Source organism: Propithecus coquereli, unplaced genomic scaffold (genome assembly GCF_000956105.1).
Source record: "Propithecus coquereli isolate 6110/MARCELLA unplaced genomic scaffold, Pcoq_1.0 Scaffold227, whole genome shotgun sequence".
Lineage (NCBI taxonomy): Eukaryota > Metazoa > Chordata > Mammalia > Primates > Indriidae > Propithecus > Propithecus coquereli.
This window is the reverse complement of record NW_012147808.1, coordinates 3,338,501-3,351,111: the sequence shown is the minus strand read 5'-3', so window position 1 is coordinate 3,351,111 and position 12,611 is coordinate 3,338,501. Positions and strand designations below refer to the sequence as shown.

The following is a 12,611-nucleotide window of genomic DNA, read 5'->3' as shown; positions in this document are numbered from 1 at the left end:
TTGAAGGAAAGAGGTTCAAAAGAGTTTAAAAAAAAACTGATTTTTTTAACGTAGCTTTCCAGTGGCCACAAATAATGAGTTTCAGAATAAAAATCTCAAATACAAGTCACCTTTTTTATTCCACCAGTATATTTTCCACAGTACTTAAAATTTAGAGGTTTACATTATTTCTAGGCTTTATTCTATTCGTTTTCTTGCTGGCAGGGAAGGGAGCTAACATTTATCAGGCTCCTATCACGTGTCAGGCACTGTGCTTTTTACACACACTTTCCTTTTACAAGGGCATAACCTAAGGGATAAAATGCCCACTTTTGCACAAGGAAACTGAACATCAAATAGGTTTATTTTCATAAGATGACTTGTGAGCTGAACAAAGAAATAATTTAGTCCTGGAGTGGAGTTTCCACCTTTGAGGTTGGCAGAGACTTAACCACCTTTATAGACAAGCCGAAGTGATAACAAAGAATGCTGAGGAGTGAAGAGGTCCTGGAGGTGAGGTGATGAGAGGGATTCGTGGGGAGCAAGGGAAAGGCTGGCCTTGGATACTAGGGTAAGTCACAAAGAGCAGCTGGGCAAGGGCAAAGAGAATTCTTGGGACCCGGAGAGGGGCATCAGCACATGTGTTTGTTTTGATGCCATCTAAAGAAAAATCCACATTGTCTGACTTTTAGGTTTAAAAAATACATAAAATACAAACAACAGGAAAAAAAACCACCATTTTTTACCACCAATAAGCAGCTATTCTTAAGTTTAGGATACCTGGTTTTGTGGGGTTTTTTCATTTTTAATTACACGAAGTCATGTACAAATATATTGTACTTATTAAATTAGGATATAGGCCGGGTGCAGTGGCTCACACCTCTAATCCCAGACTTTGGGATGCCAAGGCGAGAGGATTGCTTGAGGCCAGGAGTTTGATACCACCCTGGGCAACATAGTGAGACCTTGTCTCTACAAAAAATAGAAAAATTAGCCAGGCGTGGTGGTGCACTCCTATAGCCCCAGCTACTCGGAAGGCTGAAGCAGGAGGATGGCGTGAGCCCAGGAGTGTGAGGTTCCAGTGAGCTATGACGATGCCACCGCACCCTAGCCTAGACAGCAGAGCCAGATCCTGTCTCAAAAAAACAAAAACAAAAAATGAACAAATAAATAAATTAGGATATAAAAAAATAAAAGTAAAAGACTCCTCTGCTTGTCTACTTCTCATGACAAAAAAAAACTGCTATCATGAATCTGGTGGTATTCCTCCAATCCTTTTAGAAAAATCGCATCTGCCTTCACATATACAAATACACACTCACGCCTGCATACACAGAGAGAAAACAATATTGGTTTTAGTGGTTCTTTTTCTACTAATGTTATCATACTAAATGCATCATTCTTCAACTTACTTTTTTACTCAACATTATGTTTTCCAGACCGATCTCTGTTGATAGATATTCGAGTCATGTCTTTTAACTGCTGTGCAGTAATCCATCATTTATGCCATAGCCGTCTGAGCATTCCCCCACTGATTCCTGTTTATTACACACGTACAAACGTATCCTTGCACGTTTCCATGTGCACATTCATGAAAGTTTCTCTAAATAAATACCTATAATTGAATAAAATGATTTGTTTTTATTTTTAATAAATACCACCAAATAGCTTTCCGTAGTGACTGCCACCAGCAAGGTGTGAGAGAATCACCAGGTCTCCTCTTTGGCAACGACTGATATTGTCAAGTGTTTTAGTCTCTGCCAAGCTAATATGTAAAATGGAATCTCATTCTACTATAATTGGCATTTTTCTGATTACTCCTGAAGCTGGGCATCTTTTAAAATGTTCATCTAAACTGTAGATGTCTTGTTCATACATTTGCCTGTTTATCTATCGGTTGTCTAACTTTTTCTTCTTATTTGTAGGAATGCTTTTTATATTCTGATTCTTTGGCTGTTATATGTGTTACAAATATCCTCCCCTCCCCCAGGCGGTGACTGTTCTTTTACCTCTATTTATGGTGTCTTCTTATCATTCAAAAGCAATTTATTAATTACATGGCCACATTTGTTGATCCATTTTTATATCTCATTTCTGAAAGCTTTCTCTAGCCTAGATTATGAATATGTTCTCGAATATTATCTTCTAATAATTTTTTTAAAAGGAATTTTTAAGTTTAGGGTTTTTTCCCATCTGGAATTTATTTTCTTAATCCTATAAAGGAGAAATCTAATTTTATTTTAAAATCCTCAAAAGTCCACATATTCTTACAGAACTGAGTCCATTCATCTCTCTTTCCATTCCTATGCTCCAGCTACACCAAACCATGCACTGTGTCCAGAAAGCACATGTTGTCCCCATGACTTGAATTCACTTTCCATTCCTCAAATGTTTAGTTGATTTGTTGGACTTCTTTTACTCATACTTTAAAATTCAGTTAAAATATAGCCTCCTGCATGCAATAGTCCTGCTCATCTCATGAGTATACCTGGTTCATATACTATTGTTTCATGGATCACACCGTGAAATCATTTATTTGCATGCTAAGATTTGACTCCTGATTCTGAAATGTCCTCTAATTGATGACCACTCTACTATGTCTTTTCTTTCCTCTAACTTATGAATGAGCTTATTCCTCTAGAATATTCTTTTCTACCTCTGCTCCTGGCTAATTCTGAATCATCTACTAGGTCTCATTTTTTTCCTACGGAAACAATCTTAGATGTGTAAAAATATTTGGCTAAAAGGATATTTGTCTCAGTACTACTTATAAAAGCAAGGACTAGAACCAATCTAAATTTCACCAATAGGGGTTCAGATAAATAAATTTATTAAGTCTATACAATAAACACTAAACAGCCATCCAGATTGATGTCACAGAAAAATTTTGAATTATGTGGATATCTATGCCAGACATAATTTTAAGCAGGCAAACCATATTAAACAAATAAATATAGAAATATCACATATATTACATATATTATATTCTATGTCACATACATATAATATGATAGACTGTATATAAAGATAAGGAGAAAGAGAAGAAAGGGAAGGAGGATGAGGAGGAGGAAGAGGAACAGGAGGAAGAAAAAAAGAAGATGATGATAGCTAGAAGAATATCTACCAAAATGTTGATAGTGATTATCTCTATGTAATGGGCTTAAAGGTAGATTTACACACTTACACATGTCTTTATTTTCTTGTTTTGTAAATTTTCTAAAATAAATATGTATTATAGGGGAAAGATATTTTACATGGTCTCTAAAATGGAAATACAACTACTTTTATATGCAAGATTAGTAATAATTTTTAAATTCTCAAAAAACTTCTCCTAATATTTACCCATGTATTTAATTAAGTAGGTTGAAATTTTTCAAAAAGAAGTGCCATTCCTAAGTTAAGTGGGATGCTGCTAATCATCAGTTGGATGATAAAAATAAGGATACACTAGGATCAGTCCTTTATGCTATTTGATATTTTAACTGTACTGAAAATCAGGGTACCTTTCAAATTCCAACTAAAGTAAGTGTGCTTTTCTAGAAAGTCTCTTGAGATATAATTGTAGCAAGCTGGCAAAAATATAGGCTATTTTTGAGTAAGCCTTATCATCATTTCACATTTCTTAGTTGATTAGCAAATGGGTTCAGTTATACTTTTATCATCTAACAGCAGAAATGAATGGGTATAGAATTCAAGGTCTCAATGATACCTAGCTATTATTAATTAGCCTATTAAAATGTGACAAAGTGAAAGAAAGCAATATTTCCTTCACCTAAAAACTCTACATCTGTTATTTTTATTAGACATAGAGTATGGGAGCAAAACAAGACCTGCTTCCTGATAATCTTCTAAATTCAGTGGAGACTAATATTTGGGGGACTAATTTTGAATGTTTATTCTTAGGGAAATTTCTTTTCATAGTAATTGCTAGTTTGTTTTTTCTTAATACAAAAAGTGAATATGTTGCAACGTGGTGAATGACAGATTATTTGTCAACCAAAGGATAAGTTTATTATAAATCATGGGAGCCTATAATCTTAAAGGGTAAAGCTTTGGAAGGGACACGGTGAGAGTTTATAAAACCAGAAAAAAGATGGAATGAGCATGGACATACATTTCAGATTCCAGAACACCAGAATTCTTTGAAGTTTGAAATACGAAGAGTTAGGAAAAATAAAACGAAATGTCACTTTGCATTACTTGACAAAAAAAAAAAAACTATTCTACTCTAAAGGCAGCATATATTTCAAAGCTAATAGAGACAGAAAAGCAAAAGCAACCTCTTTATGGAAGGTTAGGAAAGGTTTGAGGTAGACATAATAATATCAAATCATCATGTTGGGATTTTACTATGTGCCAGAAACTGCATTAAGAACTTTACATAGATTATCTAGTTTAATTCTCACAATAACACTTTGAGACATGTATCATCTTTGTCTTTTCTTCCCCAACTGTATTCAGATGACACCTTTAAACAGAAGGAAATCCTGTCATTTGCAACAAGGTGGATGGACCTGGAGGACATGATACTTAGTGAAATAAGCCAGACACAGAAAGACAAATACTGCATGATCTCACTTATATGTGGAATCTAAAATATCTTTACTTGTATTTTAAAGACAAACATCAGAGTTTTCATCACTTTCTCGAGGTCATGCCAGTAGCAAGCATAGTAAATAAGATTCAAACCCAGGTTGGACTGTCCCCAGAGCCAAACCCTTAACCTCTCTGCAATGGGGAAGCAGCTGTACTGCTGATGTCATGAAGGGTAATGAGAAGGAACAGAAGCCAGGCCTGGATGCACACGAGGCTGCTAAATAAATATGGTTAAGCTTTGATACTTTGCCTCACATTTCTACAACTCAATAATTATCACACAGACTCAAGGTATATCAACACAGTTGCTGTTTAAAGATCTGGATGGCATATGTACATACCCATCCCTCCTCCCCCCTCCCATCTGCCCAATGCCCGATGAATGCTATTCCTGTATGTGCACCTAGGTGTTGATCAGTTAAAACCAGTTTGATGGTGAGTACATGTGGTGCTTGTTTTTCCATTCTTGGGATACATAAGGTGTGAGATGAGCACCATCTGGGGGATGGACACGCTTGAAGCTCTGACTTGAGGGGGGAAGGGGGGGCAAGGGCAATATACATAACCTAAACATTTGTACCCCCATAATAAGCTGAAATTTAAAAAAAAAAAGAAATAATAACAAATTGGAGAAATAAACCAAAATAATTTTTGCAAAAGAAAAAAAAAAGATCTGGATGATAGATCAAAAATAACAGATTCTGAGCTTTGGTTTAGTCACTTAAAAACTAGACAACCTTGATTAATCAACTAATCACATCACGAGACAGAGTTTCCTTATTGGTAAAATAGGAATAATAATTATTCATGCCATATATATTTCATATACTTGTTTTATAAGCAAATCATGCAATTTAAGTGAAAAGACTAAATAACAATAAAAGTTTATGAAGATTAAAGGATGGATAAGATAGATAAGATGACATATGGTAAGAAGAAACAAGCCTTGGTTTGTTCCACTTATAGAAAGTCATTTTTATTTCCTGCTTTATCTCTCATTATCCACATGCAACTTCTTACTGTGTGAAGAGCTTTCTCATAGCATTTTTTACCTCTTCATTTCTCAAGGTATAAATGAGTGGATTCAACATAGGTGTCAGAATACCATAAAATACTGCCATGTTTTTTTCTGCAGATAAAGTAGAAAATGGATGCATATAGGTAAATATACAGGGCACAAAGAACAAGGCAACAACAGTGAAATGGGACCCACAGGTGGACAGGGCTTTGTGTCTCCCCTTTGCACTGTGGAACCTCAGGGACAGCAAGATGACAATGTAGGAAGCAACCAACATAAGGAAGTTCAACAGGCAGAGCACACCGCTGTTGGCAACCACCAGCAGACCAATGACATATGTGTTCGTGCAGGCGAGTTCCAGCAAAGGGTACATGTCACAGACAAAGTGATTGATCACGTTGGGCCCACAGAAGGGCAACCGGAGGACCAGAAGGAGCTGAACTGACGAATGCAGGAAGCCCCCTAACCAAGCCACCCCCACCAGGATGGCACAGAGATGCCTGGTCATGATGGTCGTGTAGTGCAGGGGCTTGCAGATGGCCACGTAGCGGTCATAGGCCATCACCGTGAGCAGAAGGATCTCAACACCTCCCAAAAAATGGGCTCCAAAGAGCTGAGCCATGCAGCCCTCATAAGAGATTGCTCTCCCCTCATACAAGGAGTCAGCGATGAGTTTAAGAGCCATAGAAGAAGAATAACAGGTGTCAATAAAGGATAGGTTGGCCAGGAAAAAATACATAGGTGAAGCCAGAGCAGGGCTGGAGGTGATAGTGACCACAATGAGCATGTTGTCACAAACTGTGACCGCATAGATCATCAAAAAGACCACAAAGAGAACTCTCTGTACCTCTGGGTTCTGTGAGAGTCCAAGCATGAAAAATTCTGTGATATTTTGTGGTATTTCCATAGGTCCCAAGGACACTGTGAATGCAGGTACAGTATTACCTATGAAGTCGAGAGAAACATAAATAATAGAATTAATTCCAGGCAGGCAGGAGTGCTGCGAGGTTTCCATTAGCACACTCACTTCCCTTTGTCCCTCTTAACCCTCTTCTGTTCCGAAATTCTCATACCAATTGATTCCATTAACTGCAAAATGTGAGCATACATACTTTAGCATCACTGGCCACTTGCTATCTTAGTTATTAGATGAAAACAACAACTTAATTATCTATATTTGCATTTTTGTTGCTGCTGAGATTGAACATTTGACAGACATTGATTTTCTGATTCTAACTGGAGTACATCTCTGACTGTTTTCAGCATAGATAAGATAGCACTTGAGAAACAATGAAAAATTAGGACCTCCTGAAATCTCTGCATGTATGGTCCATGGGGGGCAGCGTTTTTCTGGTGGTAACACAAATTGATGTAAAAGAAACAGAAGCAGGATTGGGAGAAACCGACATGGTTGTAGCTAGAGACTTGTCCAACTTCTCCACCTCTCTCCTTGTTCATTTACTCCTACTCACACCCATGCTGTGGACAGCCTCACGTCTAGGAGGCCAACTTAACGATCTCTTCCTCCTTGCTTTACACATTTCACATACTTATGGGTTTTGCTTTCTCTGGCCTTGGTAAAATCCTTCTAGCTAATGGCTACTAGTCTTCCTGCAGTTTACAGGAAGGACTCAAAGTAAAAAACTAATAATAATAATAAAAAAAACGGTGAACACCAATGAAAGATTCTATTAAATTATTATCTGCCTATTGACTACATCAGAGAAGCTTACAGGGGCACAGGGAACAGATGCCCTATCTTAACCAGCTGCAAATTATAACCTGCTATGGCAGAATATCAGCTCTCCTTAAAGTCGCCAAATCTTCCAACTTGCTAAAGATTTAATGCTCAGTATGAAGAGAATTAAGGGAGAAGTACCAAGTGTTTGATAAACAGAGATACCCAGATACAAGAAATATTGGAGAGAAAAGTCCTGCGCTGATCAGAAAATGGCCCCCTTTTTCTCTCTCCACACTTTATTGCAAGAAGGCAAATATAGCTTCTGAAAGTGACAAGTCTGATGGGGATCTTTTCAGAGTAGAACATTATGGCCAAAAGCACAGACAGCAATAATAAGAGCAAACACCTACGGTTGGTCTTGGCCAAGCACTATCCAAACTGTTAACACGTATCACGTCATTTCATCCTCACATCATCCCCAGGAGGTAGATTACTCTTTTTATCTCATTTTGCAGAGGAATAAAGTAAGACATATACAGCTGTAAGTGGCAGAACTGGAGCTTGCACCCAGGCAGTCTTGCCACAGGGTCTGTGGGCTTCACTGTATTTATACTGTCATGCATCTGCGTTTGAATTCCTCCTCTACCATTTTATTGGCTGTATAGCTATACACTTCTCAAAGTCCCCATGTTCTTATCTATAAAATGAAAATAAGAGTTCTGCAACACACTGAGGTTGCAGAGAGGACATGAAAACTGTGCCTGTCAAGTGTTTGCACAGATAAGTATTTAATAGATGGCCTTTCTGATTATAACCATAGTCAACACCGTGGGCAACATATTCTTCATGTGGTTTTAGGAGCCAAGAACCTAAATGTATGCATTCAGGACTAAGCAGATGTTGATATGGGTATAATTTCATTACGAATATGAAAAACGCCCTAATACTGATCCTCATATGGAACACAAGGGAGTAGAGAAATGTAATCAATATGAGTAGTATACAATGTAGCCAAATAATGAATTTATTTGCCCCAAAATAAAAATGATAAGCTGATTCATCTTTGTGATTCAAATTTGTGGGAGTACAAAATAAAGTATTTGTTAAAAACTCACAAAGAAACGAAGTCTCCTGTTCAAGTTATCCATGAGAAATAAAATTATTTTGCATAAAATAATGAGAATTTTAGTAAAATTATTCTTCTGCATTTTTATCTGGGTTGCATTTTTCTTTTATTTAATTTTAGAAGTAGATTACAGAAAACTTACACTGACTGGATCTGAGGAGACCTACAGTTCTCCAGAATGTATTTTACATCATGGAACAGCATACCTAGACATATGCTTAAAGAGTTGTCGAGGCCAACTTCAAGAATATGATTCCAAATTTCATAGTTTCATGTTTTTAAACTCCTGGATGAGATTTGAATTGCTTTTTATATTGAGGCAAAGCTTAGATGCTATCATTTACAGAAACTCACCTAAGCTGAAAATTTCTTAGAGCGGTGCTAGGTAAAAACCCAAATGGGGATCATTCAATTATAAGCAGCTGGAAATTCATTCTGTCATCCATTTCCCTTTTATTTGGTGAATAATCCTATACATTTAAAATCATCTTTTTCAATTGCCTCCGTTTTAATGGCAGATTTGAGATTCAGAAAGGTTAAGTGCCGTTGGTCCAAAGTCACATGGGTGATCCACGGTTGAGATGCGTCTGGAACTCGGGTGGCTGGTTGCTCCAATCTGTGGCTTTCCCAATACAACCACCACTTCCACTGCCCACTTCCTTTCCCTTGGTTAAGTCAAAAAGTCCCACTGCTAATATTCAGGAGAAAAACATCACAGAACGGATAGCCAGCTTGTTGGCTCTGCTTTCTGCTAAGAATCAACACAGTCTCAGGAAATCTTTCTCGGTCCACTGAAAAGGGCTATTTATAAGGTGGAAATGAGAACACAGGGATTATGAGTTCCATATGCTTTCTGCCCCTCTGAGGGAGACTAATTCTTTCCTCACAGGGTCACTGGCTGAGGCAGTGTTGGAATGAGCTTCTGCCGCGTTCACAGGTAAGAACAATGTTGGTGCCATATTTAATTAGTGCCTGTGAATACAGTTTTGGTCTCACAAGGAAGTAACTTCTATTCTGCCTCCTAAAAGCACCCACTGCCCTTTCAGTCTCCAGAGAGAGAGTCCACAGGAAGAAAAGGAAATTAGGTTATTTCAGGAACTAATATGGAGGGTCAGCGTTTTTAGGGAAATCGCTGACTGAACAACAACAATAAAATCAACAGCACTATTGAGCATCTTCTGTGTTCTGGGCACAGGTCCTAGGCCCTCCCACACGTGTTATCTCCCTCATCTCCCCACTACAAAGCTGAGAGAGAAGAGTTTCTGCCTCTTATTCACACCTCTACTATGCGACATTCTAAAAGTTCAAGGGAATTAGAGTCAGAGCAGCCTGAATTGGAATTACATTTCTACTGTTTTAATCATTTAGTAAGCATTTATTATTCAGTCCCTAGCTAATAAAAGATAATACTCTGCTAAATTGCAGGAATATTATGGTGAATAAGACAGACCTAGTTTCTAGTACCATGGAGTTTACATTTTAAAAGGGGAAGTAGCCACCCCCAAAACAAAATAGGAAGAAAAAGAAATAAATAGAATAATTACAAAATCAAACATATAGAGTTGCTGGATGAATTTTATAAATATATTTAACGTCAATAAATACTGACAAATTTATATCCAAAAAGGCTGTCCCAATTTACCTTCCCACATGAGCCCAGCAATCCCACTTTTAGGAATTAATCCAACAGATATAGTCCCACATGTACATACAATGGAATTGCTGATTAAAAGGGATAGGCATGTTTAATAATTATTGATAATATGCAGCAAATTTTTCTCCATAAAATTTGTAACCATTTACATTTTCAATATTCTTGCCCATATTGCCATATGCATCCAGCAATTCCCTAGATGGAGTCTATTCTAAGCCTTCTGCAAATCTGTTTTCCTGACAGCATCTAGGAAAAGTAACAAAATAAGGAAGATTTAGTCTGCTATAAATTTGTGTCACAAACTTCAGAAGGCTTATCAACATTGCCCAGAAATCCTACTATATTTCTTTAATAAACACATATTCCCAACCCTCCTCAAGGACCATGTAAAACTAAAACTTTCTTTGCTTTCTTCAAAATTCCTTTCCCCTACCTCCAATCTCTGCTCTTCACCTTTAATTCAAAGACTGTCAGTGTTGGTAAAACTTTCTTAGAACTGTGTGTAGTCTGGAACCTTCCATCCTTCCTTTTCTCCCTCTCCTTCATAGGAGTTAGATCTGTAATATTCCTGGTGGCTCTTCCCACCTTCCCTCACTAGTTTTTTCCCAATAAATCTCTTGCATATTTATCTTAGCATCCGCTTCTCAGGAAACCGGGACTGACACAGAATGTATAAAGAATTCTTATAAATAAGTAAGATAAAGATAGACAACAAAGTGAGACTTGAATAAGCACTTCAGAAAAGATGGTCGCTAAACATATAAGAAAGTTGGGGATGGCTCACTGATGGGATTAAGACCGCTGGGACTTAGGGATGCTATGTCTGAAGCTGTGAGAGGATAGGAGGTGAAGGAATTGCCTGAGCAGAAGCCTGAAATAAGGGCAGATGTTAACTGCCTAGTCGGGGGACATATATCAGCAATCTGGGAGTACAGCAAAGCATGCTCCAACCTCAGAGCCTAAGGGGTCTCATGCATGAAAAGCCACGGGCGGCCCGACATGAAAACTTCTCATGGCTGTAGAGGTAGATTGCCATATGTCAGCCCCGGAGAAGGGTCTCAAGGCTTCCATTGTTTGAACACTGAGCCAAGTTCCTTCTCTCCCTTTCTCTCAATAATACCTCAGTTAATGTAAAACCAGTCTCCCAGTGGAAAGCATGTAGTTTCTTTGTTCTTTGATCAAATGGGTCGCAGCTACTGAAGTTAGAGATTGATATCTATGTACATAGCTTGAGCTTGGGATAAAATTAGTTAGTTTACCTTGATCAAAAGGGTTGTACCTAGTGAAGAATTATGTGTTTTTCACTTCTGGAAAGGAGAAGGAAATTAGCTAGGACACCTTGTGATTTTGGGAGGAGCCCCAAGACCTTTGATCATTGTATCCCATGATTTTTTCACATGAGATCATTGTATTTTGCAGCATGGCAAAAAGAATAAAAAGCAAGTGCTGGGTTTCAGTCATTGCCACCTTGGCACCAGTGTGCTGGTGGTCCCCTGATTTCCCCACTTTCTTAAATATTATTTCTGTGTCTGTGTCTTTGTTTCTTTCATCTCTTGCAACACATTCTGCCAGGGGACCCTATCTTTATTGGGGACATCATGAACCCCCGATAGCTCACCTCTCTAGTTATCAAAAATATGTGCTATATAACCACAATAAAATACCATTGCTATGCTCCCTCTGCATGACTAAAATCAGAGATTGCCAATACCCAGTGTTTGTTGTCAATATAAAGAATTGGTATCTCTCATACACTGCTGGTAGAAATGTGTGTTGATCTTCTAAGAGTATATTGGAAAACTACTGGACATTATTTGCTAATGTTGAATGTACCTGTAAACTATGACCCAGAAACTCTACTCCTAGGTATAAATCTTAAAGAAACATGTGCACTTGTGCATTGTAAGACACATTGTCGAGCGTTAGTAAAGCATTACTTGTAATAATACAAAACTGGTAACAACCCAAATGTCCATCAACAACAGAAAGGATTTAAAAATTATGGTACATTCATATAATGAGCTAATATAGCAAATCGAAAGTAAATGAACTGTAGGCACAAATAACAACATGAATGAATCTCACAAACAACGTTGAGCCAAAGAATCCAGACACAAAAGATTACACATACTGCATGATTGCTTTATTTAAGATTTAAAAGTGAGAAAAACTAGGAATGCACAGTTAGGTGGTAAATGTATAAAAGTATAATGAAAAGCAAAGAAGTTTTATCATAAAAGTCATATTAGTGTTGATTCTAAAAGGAAAGCTAGAGGTGTGATTGAGAAGAGACATGATGGAAGGACTGGCAATTATCTACTTCCTGGCCTGGTTTGTGGCTATATTGATGTTCTGCTTTATACTTTAAATGTTTTTATTTTGTCTTGATTTTTTTATTTGACAAATAATTGTGGGGGTACAATGTGATGTTTTGATATATATATATATACATTGTGGAATGAGTAAATCAAGCTAATTAACATATCTATCACCTCATCTACTCATATTTTTGTGGCAAGAACACTTAAGATCTACCCTCTTAGCAATTTTGAAATAT

At 37.4% G+C, this 12,611-nt stretch overlaps 1 protein-coding gene across 1 annotated transcript; it reads right to left on the bottom strand.

Annotated features, from left to right (window-relative positions):
- Positions 1-5,576: 5,576 nt before the first annotated feature.
- On the bottom strand, positions 5,577-6,573 carry LOC105811059 (olfactory receptor 4C3). The gene has a single exon (XM_012645136.1). The coding sequence runs from the start codon at positions 6,498-6,500 to the stop codon at positions 5,592-5,594; it is 909 nt and encodes a 302-aa protein (XP_012500590.1). The 5' UTR covers positions 6,501-6,573; the 3' UTR covers positions 5,577-5,591.
- Positions 6,574-12,611: the final 6,038 nt, after the last annotated feature.

Coding starts and splice junctions, on each gene's coding strand:
- LOC105811059 (XM_012645136.1), bottom strand. CDS start 6,500: ATGGAAATACCACAAAATATCACAGAATTTTTCATGCTTGGACTCTCA.